Raw genomic sequence first — 12,821 nt, forward strand, 5'->3', positions numbered from 1 at the left:
GAAACAGGGCAAATGAGACGGAGGTACCCTGGGTCCAGGCCTTCATAGCTCTAAATCAGCATGCAGACCTAATAGTCTCCTGCAGGACCTGGCTGATAAACTCCTTCCTGACATTCTGGATGATAATTTAAATAGCCTCCTCCTAATAGAAGCCAGGTTGCTGGAAGAAACACAAGCCATCCCTAACGAAGGGGACACTATCCCTCACTGTTCCTCCTTCCTAATACATGTGGGGGCCTTTCCCACATTTATTTCCCAGGTTAATGGCTATGGTAAATGGAGTCCATTGTGGTTAGTCTATCTCAGGACAGGGACGTGAAGGAATATTCCGAGGCATCTGCTGAAACTCCCTTCGTTTCAGGCAAGTTCCCTGTCTTCTCTTGCCTGACATGGACGGCCTAACTCCACTTCGGTCGGGCAAAAAGTGGCGTCTGCTCATCTGTCCGAGCTGACAAGGTTTAGAACCAGGAATACTCTTCCTGTGACTTCTGGTGGCACCTCACCTCTTTGGCCTCCCCCTCCCCGTTTCTCCTCCTGTATAACCGGCTTCTACACCATCCTCAGTGCCTCGGGCACCACTGGCTACTTCTCCCACCCTCGATGTCAGGAGCAAAGAGCACCCTATTTAGACTGTCCAGATTTCCCCACCAGTGTCCCAGGGAAAAACTGACCATGGGGAACAAATTAATTGTCTTTGAAGTGGACCCAAGTGGAACATAATTTAGTATTTAAACTAATTTAAGTTTGTTGGTTTAATTAAAAAGAGTTACCAGCATTAAATATATTAAACTTTTTATGCTACCTACATTTACTGAAGGTCAAATAAGCTGTTTTCTCTTTTGCAATTTGTTAGCAAAAAGGTGACTTAAAATGATGGTTAATTCTGTCTCACAATTTTTCATGGGTAATTGTTAAGATTTCAAAGTTTTTGGTAACCTGAAACTTTAAAGTTTTGCTTGGATGACAAATTGGAATTGAGTCCACTGGACATCTAGGTCTTTTCCAAACGAGATAAAATACTAAAGTATTGATTACGGCATGTTGGTTTGTGTTTTGTACTTACTGCAAAGAAACTAAGGATATCTGGGTCTGATGGTATACTTGCTTTGTGCATTATAACGTCCTGAGGTTTTTAACAAACTTCCCAAGATTTAAACTGTAAGTCAAGTCTTTTTGACCAAGTAGGCCTTTTTATTTAGTATGTTAAGTTACTGTGAAAGCACAAATAATAGTCTTAGGTTACATTTGGGTAAATACTGTAACTATTCTGGAGATTATATGCAATTCTTAAAGTTTTAATATATTTTAGTATGACGCCATCATGTGATATTCTATGACTGAAGTGATATGTGTTACAGAAATAACTGGACTTCTTACCAGCTATGTTGTAATCGCTCATCAGATTTTTTAACTGTGTCCATTTTTGAGTCTTTTTGTCATTATAGTTTTTGTGACTCTTGTTTGAAATATTGCTGGTTCTCTAATGTTTGCTCTTCCAGATTAAGGAAGCTTTCTCTTAAGATAGCCATAATATACAGGGGTGCCCGGGTGGCTCAGTAGGTTGAGTGTCCAACTTTGGCTCACATCATGGTCTCACGGTTCGTGGGCTCGAGCTCCGCGTCACGCTCTGTGCTGAAACCTCAGAGCCTGGAGCCTGTTTCAGATTCTGTGTCTGCCTCTCTCTTTGCCCCGACCCTGCTCACTCACGTGTGCTCACTCTCTCTCTCTCCCTCTCTCTCAAAAAACAAACCTTAGAAAAAAAAAAAGATATGTATGATATACAGAAATAGGATAAAGTATTCCTCTGTGAACAAACTGAAGCATTTAACTTTTCTCTCTACTTGACCCCTGTGAAATTCAGAAAACTCTCATTGAGTGTTCTTTCCTTCATGGCAACTACAGTTATTTGCATAATTCAATAAGCATCTATTCTGATACCATTGGAAATACTGGTTATTTTACCAAGGCTTTGACTGGAATGTCATATCTGAGATACATGCATAGACTCAGATATGACCAGGCAGCTTTAAGAAACTGAGGTTGAATTTATGAAACATGCAGCCCATTGGAACTGTTGGCCTGATACCTTGCTTACATAGCTCCCAGCAGCCTTACCAGGTAAGCAAAGAATGTTACTTCCTGGCAGGTGCAGGAACCTCAGGGTACTTCGGGGACCTTGAGAAGAGGAATTCACCCAAACCTATAGGTACTCTAGGCATGCCTGACGGCAAGCACTTGGCTCCTAACCTGGGCAGGCTTTACTAAAAGTTCAGTCTAGAGGTTCCTTACGAAAAAGCTCCAGCAAAGCACATTTTTAAAAGATCTATATGATCTATCACTATTCTTGCTAAGTTTATGTAAATAATTAGGCCAGGTTTGTTAAAATTAGACTTGTTTTACAAACAAATTAGTCTTTGTTTGGCTATGCCTCTCCGAACTAAGGTTTCCAATCTTCTTCCAAAAAGCCTTTTCTTACTGCAGACCTATCAATAAATAGATACTAGAATGCTCTATTAAATTATTCATGTCAGGCCAGGTTAATTCATAAATCTCTAAATGAATATGCAAACCATATCCTCCCTAAGCCTGATCTGACAGTTACTAGCAACTCACCCCATGTAAACCCAGAAGACCTGGTTTATTTAAAGGATTGGAAACCTAAAACAGCAACGGATTTCACTCCAAAACGGAAGGGCTCTTACTGGGCCACATTATGCACTCCTGGAAGGGCTCCTACGGGGCCATGTTAAGCACTCCCACTACAGTAGAATTAGGAGGACATTTCTCATGGACTCATATATCAAGAATTAAACCGCTACCTTCCTTGTAGGAGTCTAGTATGTCAGCTGACACGCCTTCTTCTTCCTGTGAACCTGTGGAAGACCTCAAATTTCTCTTCAAAGGACAATGAAGGACTGAAGGAAAATTCTGATTAACTACCAAAGGTCTTTTATTTAGGCTTCTCTGTCTCATACTATTAACTTTATTTTATTGTCTTTTCCAGTGTCTCCCTGCCTTGTGCCAAGCCTCCTTCACTGCCATAACTTCTAGCTGACAGATGATCCTTTCTACTCAAGGAGGTTCATATAGGTTTTCTCCCTTAGACTGGCTGCCTCTGCCTTTGTAACTCCTCTATATAAATTCCTCCAACTGACCATTGTTGACCCATAGGTAGGGACACCTCTATGCCCCTATTAGCAGGAAGAAGTTACAGATGAGAAGACCTTCTACCCTCAGCAACCTTAAAGATTTAAGGATCAAAAGTGTTCAAGGGGAAATGATGTGGGAAACAAAGGCAGAAGGAAATGGCAGATAAAATTAAATATCCTTATAACTTGCAGCTCACTGACAAATGCTTCAGGCTGGCAGAGTAGAACATTCCTCCAGGAACACCCAACTGTCTTACTGTTAATGCTTTGCTAGAGGGGAAAAACAACCTTAGCTTGATGATAGCTAGGCCTCCAGGACCCTGTGAGTCTTCTTCAGCATGTGAAAATCCTTTTGGAAACTTCCCCTTGCCTTTACCTCCCCCAACTCCCAAGTATATTATCAGTCACTCCTTACAGTCCTGGGGCAGCTCTTGCTGCCATCGGTGTCCTGTCCCCATGCTTTAATAAGACCACTTTTCCCACCAAAGGTGTCTCAAGAATTCTTTCTTGGCCATCAGCTTCAGTTCCGTCCCCCACCCCCCACCAATATCCAACCATCACTCCAAAACCACAGCATTTTTTAAAAAATGTTCATTTATGGGGCACCTGGGTGGCTCAGTTGGTTGAGCGTCCAACTTTGGCTCAGGTCATGATCTCACGGTTCGTGGGTTCAGGTCCACATCTGGCTCTGTGCTGACAGCTCAGAGCCTGGGGCCTGCTTCGGATTCTGTGTCTCCCTCTCTGCTTCTCCCCTACTCACACTCTCTCTCAAAAATGAATAAAGATTTAAAACACTTTTTTTTTAATGTTCATTTATTCTGAAAGAGAGAGAGTGGAGTGCACGTGCAAGCAAGCATAAGCAGGAGAGGGGCAGAAAGAGAGGAAGACAGAGAATCCCAAGCAGGCTCCACACTGTCAGTGCAGAGCCCTATGTGGGTTTGGATCTCACAAATCACAGTGAGATCATTACCTGAGCTGAAATCAAGAGTCAGATGCTTAACCAACTGAGCCATCAGGCACCCCTCAAATTCACTTTCATTTGTTATAATTACTAAGTAATTATGAGCCAGACACAGCAGTAGGCACTGAAGTGACAAAAAATTAAAAAAAAAAAAACTTTTTTTTATGGCCCCTTAGTAACTACCTAATGACAACCAAGTGAGAAGTGCGAGGAGAGTGAAGCTTCTGGTTAGATAACTTGCCAGCTTTCAGGGCAGTGTTGGTACAGTAACAGTTTGCCATTTTCAGTGGGCTCACATAAAGATAGCTAAATCTGGAATCAAGAATTTTCATGATAAGCACAGAAGAACAATTCCTTACACAAAATCATCCACGATGATCTGTTCCCTCTAGTATTACAAGGACCCCTGTCCGCAGATGTGAGCTTATTGGCCTAATAGGTTTGCATTCCAAGACGTGAGAGTTGGATGCTGAGAATACTACAGAATTCTGCGACTAGAGAGAGTCATCTGGAATACGCATCAGCATATCAACAATCATGTGGTTCTGTCTATCTAATTTGGCCTGTAACTTACATTGGCAACCTTGGCGGAAGCATCCCTTTGGAAAAAAACCTCAAATCTCATGGAAGAGCAGAGGTTCAAAACACCAAATGGTATTTAATAATCTTTTCTAGCCTAGGGTTAATCCTATACAAATCAAAGAATAATGTAAAAAAAAATAAAGCAAAGAATAGTGTAAAAAAAAAGTTAATAAAGGCTGCTTTTTACAGGAAAACTCATGGAAGTATGAATTCTGTAAAACTACTGTTTCTATTTTTCAGCATTCCCTAGAGATTCTAATACCCTGTTAACATTTTTTTTTTTAATTTTGCAAATCTGGTTACCCTGCAGATATCTTATTGTTGGATGCTAGGATGAGTGAGGCTTGAGGATGCTTTTTGTTGTCCCTGGTGCCAAAACTATTCACACTTCAACAAACACTTAGTAAGTACTCAGGATTAACATCCACAGGGTGGATCAGAAATGCGGTATAATGATGCTACATTGTAATTCTGTCCTTGGGGATTCATGACGCAGAAACCACAAGTGGAAACTGGTTAAGAAAAGATTTATTCTCCTGGTAATTCAATAACTAAATCACTTTGCTAGGAATTACACTTCTTGGTATGACAGTCAGATTTTGGAATATTTAATAGTCATGTTCATCCTACAAGGAGTAAAGAAAGTAAAGAAACGTGAACGCTAATTGAGATTACCTTTGCTCCAAAGATGACGAACACATTTGTCCACCGGCTGATTCAGAACCACAAGGCAGTATTTCAACTTCCCTATGGAAAAAAAAAAAAGAAGTAAATAAGTAGGTGAAGTCCTTTGTTCCCCTCATTTGAGCCTGGAATTACCCTCTACTGATCCAGATTTTTTTTTTTTAATGTTTATTTCCTTTGAAGGAGAGAGAGAGAGAGAGAGAGAGAGAGAGAGAGAAAATGAGCAGGGGAGAGGCAGACAGAGGGAGACAGAATCCCAAGCAGGCTCTGCACTGTCAGTACAGAGCCAATGGGAGGGCTCAATCTCACAAACGTTGAGATCAAACCAGGAGCTGGATGCTTAACTGACTGAGCCACCCAGGTGCCCCAACTAACCCAGACTTTCCATCTACACAGAGCTAAATTTCAACCACAGCTAATTTCTTATACCTTATTTTTAAAACACACCATAGTTTAACAAGATCTTCTTTATTCAGTATGTCTACCACATTACTATATTGCTGAGGACTTGATTATAAAAACAATTTATCATAAAAACAACTGGGTAGGTTTCTTTTTGCAGGGGGTAAGGGGGAGAATGCTCTTAAAATGACATCCTTATGAGATACCGCCCCTTTGACACAACTACTCTTCTGCGGGGCTGGTCCGGCATCTTCCCAACATTAGTTGCCAGGTGGTATATGGGCTTGGGCAGTGTGTCCTCACGTTCATTTTTATTTATTCATATTCTCTCGCCCACTCCATCTCTCCCCACCGCATACAAAATTGCGCGTGTGTCTGCACAGAATCCCATAGCTCTTATCATGATTCTTTCATTCCATGTTTTTAGATGACACTCAAAAGATGAAGACACTGAAAAGACAGAGGAAAGTTACTTCTCCAACAGTCATTCCAAGCCCTTTATAATGTACTAAAAATAGTGCAAAGCAAAACGCAATCAGGCTATCGAAAATCTGTCATTCGGCTCAGTCCAAGCACTCCATTTCATTTATGAAAGAGAAATGTTTGTTTGGTGATAAGAAAAATTAATTTTTAAGCAATCTCAGTATTAGAAGTGGAACAAGATAAGGAAATGCAAAGGGGAAGCCATCATCCACAGCACATGTTATTAAGTGCTGATTATATACTAGGCACTGCGAGTACAAAGAGGACTAAGATTACAGAGTATCTGTGAGATAAAACATTTATAATAAAGAGGATTTATTCTACAACACAATACGACACAAGTATACGAAGAGTGCCAGGTAACAGATAAATGAGTATGGAGGGAGTTCAAAGCCCAGAAAGTCAATAAGGTCTGGTGTCACCCTAGAAATCTTTGTGAACTGCAGGTTTCCAAACTTGATCTTAAAAGGAGAAAGGAAGCTGAAAAGAATAAAGGAAAGAGCATTCCAGACAAGGAAAAGAACACAGCAGAAATTGCTATCCTTTGCCATTAGGGTTACTTCCATACAGTTTCAGAAGTGACGCCCTAATGACAGGAGCCCAAGGCATTAGCACTGGCATCCCAAATTTCAGACATAATGTTTACCTGACAGAGGAGTTTAGGTTGAGGCACACAGGAAGTATTTAAAAGGATACAAAATGAGTAGTAAAGGCAATTTGTGTCTATTTGGTAATCACGCACACAGAGACAACACCTAAGGTCAAAGAGCAACCTAGCGCCTAGGATACTACAAAGAAAGCAGAGAGAAAAGAACAAAGGATGAGAGCAAAATTATTCTGTTTTGCTCACCACCGCAGAGCTGAAGGACATCAACAAAGGAAACGCAGAAAGAAAAGTCAGAAAGGTAAAAGAGTGAAGAGGGGATTTCCAAGAACGTGCTGTCAGTAACACAGCGTGCTGCTGAGATGTCACAGAGACTGAAGAACCAACAAAGGTCAATGAGGAGGGCACATCTCAAAGCAAAATCTGAGAAGTCACAGAGAGAGCCTCAAGACAGTGAGGAGACAAGAAGTTAGTAAATCGGGAGGAGAGATGCCTCTTCTCACAAAAATAAAAAGTGAACCGTGAGAAGCGTGGGGGAAATGGCAGCGAAGTCAAGAGCAAGTTCTTCAAACGGAAGTAATCTTATATTCTAAAGAGAGATGTGAGAGGAAACAAGGAGAGGATTGAGTCATTCTTTTAGCAGGCATTTAGAGAGCACAAAGCACTCCCGTTCAGGCCCTGCTGCGAAAGCAGCGAGCAGCAGAAGTGAGGTTCTGGACCTCCTCAGACTTCCATCCTACTGATGAAAATAGTTATTGAGATTGAGGTACGTGAAAACATGCAGAGGTAGAGGTGGAGTATGGTCGATTTACTTGTACGTGAACAAAAACGAAGCGAGAGTATGGAATTAGAGCAGAATGTGAACAATTTTCAAACAACTGCTCTAAGAAGTGGATGACAGAAGCTGACGGTCCACAGCTTTAAGACTACAATTTCACTGAAACTTGGCAGGCCAGAAAGGAATGGCAGGAGATCTTCAATGTGATGAACAGAAAAAAAAATATGCAGCCAAGAATCCTTTATCCAGCAAGTCTGTCATTCGGAATAGAAGGAGAGATAAAGGTCTTCCCAAACAAACAAAAACTGAAGGAATTCGTCACCACTAAACCAGCCCTACAAGAGATCCTAAGGGGGATCCTGTGAGACAAAGTACCAGAGACATCGCTACAAGCATGAAACCTACGGACATCACAATGACTCTAAACCGTATCTTTCTATAATAACACTGAATGTAAATGGACTAAATGCGCCAACCAAAAGACATAGGGTATCAGAATGGATTAAAAAAACAAGACCCATCTATTTGCTGTCTACAAGAGACTCATTTTAGACCTGAGAACACCTTCAGATTGAGAGTGAGGGGATGGAGAACTATTTATCATGGCACTGGAAGTCAAAAGAAAGCTGGAGTAGCCATACTTATATCAGACAAACTAGACTTTAAATTAAAGGCTGTAACAAGAGATGAAGAAGGGCATTATATAATAATTACAGGGTCTATCCATCAGGAAGAGCTAACAATTATAAATGTCTATGCGCTGAATACAGGAGCCCCCAAATATATAAAACAATTACTCACAAACATAAGCAACCTTATTGATAAGAATGTGGTCATTGCAGGGGACTTTAACACTCCACTTACAGAAATGGATAGATCATCTAGACACACCGTCAATTAAGAAACAAGGGCCCTGAATGATACATTGGAACAGATGGACTTGACAGATCTATTTAGAACTCTGCATCCCAAAGCAACAGAATATACTTTCTTCTCGAGTGCACATGGAACATTCTCCAAGATAGATCACATACTGGGTCACAAAACAGCTCTTCATAAGTATACAAGAATTGAAATTATACCATGCATACTTTTAGACCACAATGCTGTAAAGCTTAAAATCAACCACAGGAAAAAGTCTGGAAAACCTCCAAAAGCATGGAGGTGAAAGAACACCCTACTAAAGAATGAATGGGTCAACCAGGCAATTAGAGAAGAAATTAAAAAATATATGGAAACAAACGAAAATGAAAATACAACAATCCAAACGCTTTGGGATGCAGCGAAGGCAGTCCTGAGAGGAAAATACATTGCAATCCAGGCCTATCTCAAGTAACAAGAAAAATCCCAAATACAAAATCTAACAGCACACCTAAAGGAAATAGAAACAGAACAGCAAAGACAGCCTAAACCCAGCAGAAGAAGAGAAATAATAAAGATCAGAGCAGAAACAATATAGAATCTAAAAAACCTGTAGAGTATATCAATGAAACCAAGAGTTGGTTTTTTGAAAAAATAAATAAAATTGATAAACCTCTAGCCAGGCTTCTCAAAAAGAAAAGGGAGATGACCCAAATAGATAAAATCATAAATGAAATGGAATTATTACACCCAATCCCTCAGAGATATAAGCAGTTATCAGGGAATACTATGAAAAATTATATGCCAACAAACTGGACAACCTGGAAGAAATGGACAAATTCCTAAACACCCACACTCTTCCAAAACTCAATCAGGAGGAAATAGAAAGCTTGAACAGACCCATAACCAGCGAAGAAATTCAATCAGTCATCAAAAATCTCCCAACAAATAAGAGTCCAGGACCAGATGGCTTCCCAGGGGAGTTCTACCAGATGTTTACAGCAGAGATAATACCTATCCTTCTCAAGCTATTCCAAAAAATCGAAAGGGAAGGAAAACTTCCAGACTCATTCTATGAAGCCAGTATTACTTTGATTCCTAAACCAGACAGAGACCCAGTAAAAAAAGAGAACTACAGGCCAATATCCCTGATGAATATGGATGCAAAAATTCTCAACAAGATACTAGCAAATCGAATTAAACAGCATATAAAAAGAATTATTCACCATGATCAAGTGGGATTCATTCCTGGGATGCAGGGCTGGTTCAACATTCACAAATCAATCAACGTGATACATCACATTAATAAAAGAAAAGATAAGAACTACATGATCCTGTCAATCGATGCAGAAAAGGCATTTGACAAAATTCAGCAATCTTTCTTAATAAAAAACCTCGAGAAAGTCAGGATAGAAGGAATATACCTAAAGATCATAAAAGCCATTTATGAAAAGCCCACAGCTAGCATCATCCTCAATGGGGAAAAACTGAGAGCTTTCTCCCTGAGATCAGGAACACGACAGGGATGTCCACTCTCACCACTGTTGTTTAACATATTGTTGGAAGTGCTAGCATCAGCAATCAGACAACAAAAGGAAATCAAAGACATCGAAATTGACAAAGATGAAGTCAATCTTTCACTTTTTGCAGATGACATGATATTATACATGGAAAATCCGATAGACTCCATCAGAAGTCTGCTAGAACTGAATTTAGCAAAGTTACAGGATATAAAATCAATGTACAGAAATCAGTTGCATTCTTATAGACTAATAATGAAGCAACAGAAAGACAAATAAAGAAACTGATCCCATTCACAATTGCACCAAGAAGCATAAAATACCTAGGGATAAATCTAACCAAAGATGTAAAAGATCTGTATGCTGAAAACTATACAAAGCTTATGAAGGAAATTGAAGAAGATATAAAGAAATGGAAAAACATTCCATGCTCATGGATTGGAAGAATAAATATTGTCCAAATGTCAATACTACCCAAAGCTATCTACACATTCAATGCAATCCCAATCAAAATTGCACCAGCATTCTTCTCAAAACTAGAACAAGGAATTCTAAAATTCACATGGAACCACAAAAGGCCCTGAATAGCCAAAGTAATTTTGAAGAAGAAGACCAAAGCAGGAGGCATCACAATCCCAGACTTTAGCCTCTACTACAAAGCTGTCATCATCAAGACAGCATGGTATTGGCACAAAAACAGAAACATAGACCAATGGAATAGAATAGAAACCCCAGAACTAGACCGACAAACATATGGCCAACTCATCTTTGACAAAGCAGGAAAGAACATCCAATGGAAAAAAGACAGTCTCTTTAACAAATGGTGCTGGGAGAACTGGACAGTAACATGCAGAAGATTGAAACTAGGCCATTTTCTCACACCATTCACAAAAATAAACTCAAAATGGATAAAGGACCTGAATGTGAGACAGGAAACCATCAAAACCCTAGAGGAGAAAGCAGGAAAAGACCTCTCTGACCTCAGCCGTAGCAATTTCTTACTTGACACAACCCCAAAGGCAAGGGAATTAAAAGCAAAAATGAACTACTGGGACCTTATGAAGATAAAAAGCTTCTGCACAGCAAAGGAAACAACCAACAAAACTAAAAGGCAACCGACGGAATGGGAAAAGATATTTGCAAATGACATATCGGACAAAGGGCTAGTATCCAAAATCTATAAAGAGCTCACCAAACTCCACACCCGAAAAACAAATAACCCAGTGAAGAAATGGGCAGAAAACATGAGTAGACACTTCTCTAACGAAGACATCTGGATGGCCAACAGGCACATGAAAAGATGCTCAACGTCGCTCCTTATCAGGGAAATACAAATCAAAACCACACTCAGATATCACCTCACGCCAGTCAGAGTGGCCAAAATGAACAAGTCAGGAGACTATAGATGCTGGAGAGGATGTGGAGAAAGGGGAACCCTCTTGCACTGTTGGTGGGAATGCAAACTGGTACAGCCACTCTGGAAAACAGTGTGGAGGTTCCTCAAAAAATTAAAAATAGAACTACCCTACGACCCAGCAGTAGCACTGCTAGGAATTTACCCAAGGGATACAGGTACTGATGCATAGGGGCACTTGTACCCCCAATGTTTATAGCAGCACTCTCAACAATAGCCAAATTATGGAAAGAGCCTAAATGTCCATCAACTGATGAATGGATAAAGAAGATGTGGTTTATATACACAATGGAATACTATGTGGCAATGAGAAAGAATGAAATATGGCTCTTTGTAGCAACGTGGATGGAACTGGAGAGTGTGATGCTATGTGAAATAAGCCATACAGAGAAAGACAGATACCATATGTTTTCACTCTTATGTGGATCCTGAGAAACTTAACAGAAACCCATGGGGGAGGGGAAGGAAAAAAAAAAAAAGAGGTTAGAGTGGGAGAGAGCCAAAGCATAAGAGACTCTTAAAAACTGAGAACAAACTGAGAGTTGATGGGGGGTGGGAGGGAGGGGAGGGTGGGTGATGGGTATTGAGGAGGGCACCTTTTGGGATGTGCACTGGGTGTCGTATGGAAACCAATTTGACAATAAATTTCATATATTGAAAAAATAAAAAATTTTTAAAAAAAGACTACAATTTCATTTGGGGCTAACCAGCAAATAGAGGATATCAGACCCATCTGTAATTTCAGCACTTTGCCCCCACTAATTCTGCTGGGGGGAGTAGGAACAGGCATAAATAAACAAGATGATAAACTCTAATGACATGTGGTTTGAGAATTGGCAAAATCACTGGTCAGGAGGGAAAGGGATCTAGGACGCTCTCGTGGGCAGCATGACCGTGAACGACTGTGACCGAGACCAGTAACCGCCTCAGGAGGCTCTTTCTCTTGTTTAACAACAGAATCCTGAAGGGTGTTTTCATTTTGCTTCATTTTTGGGTTTTGCTTTCTTTGGCTGTTTTTTGTTTTACTGGACACATTACTGTCCAGGTGAAAACCTGTGTATCCCAGACTCCTTTGTAGCAAAATGTAGTCTACAGGTGAAGTCTGGCCAAGGAGATGTAATCAGACCTTTGTAAGTTTACCTGTAGGAACCTCCTCAAAATGGAGGCGGCTCGGGGCGCCTGGGTGGCTCAGTCAGTTAAGCGTCTGACTGGGGCTCAGGTCAGGATCTCGCGGCTCCCTGCATCAGGCTGTGAGCCCCTGGAGCCTGCTTCAGACCCTCTGTCCCCCTCTCCGCCCCTCCCCCATTCACTCTCTGTCTCTCTCAAAATAAATACACTTAAAAAAAAAAAAAAAAGTGGCGGCTCTATCCTCTGCTTTTCTTC

At 40.6% G+C, this 12,821-nt stretch overlaps 1 protein-coding gene across 13 annotated transcripts in view; it reads right to left on the reverse strand.

The window, feature by feature from the left end:
- TPK1 (thiamin pyrophosphokinase 1) overlaps positions 1 to 12,821 on the reverse strand; it is a 350,382-nt gene that overhangs the window by 264,028 nt on the left and 73,533 nt on the right. For all 13 annotated transcript variants that reach the window (XM_078438252.2, XM_078438261.2, XM_078438281.2 and 10 more), the window contains one exon: positions 5,368 to 5,439. In XM_078438252.2, coding sequence (XP_078294378.1) covers positions 5,368 to 5,439 — 72 coding nt within the window. The remainder of the gene's footprint in view (positions 1 to 5,367; positions 5,440 to 12,821) is intronic.

Source organism: Panthera onca, chromosome A2 (genome assembly GCF_046562875.1).
Source record: "Panthera onca isolate mPanOnc1 chromosome A2, mPanOnc1 haplotype 2, whole genome shotgun sequence".
Lineage (NCBI taxonomy): Eukaryota > Metazoa > Chordata > Mammalia > Carnivora > Felidae > Panthera > Panthera onca.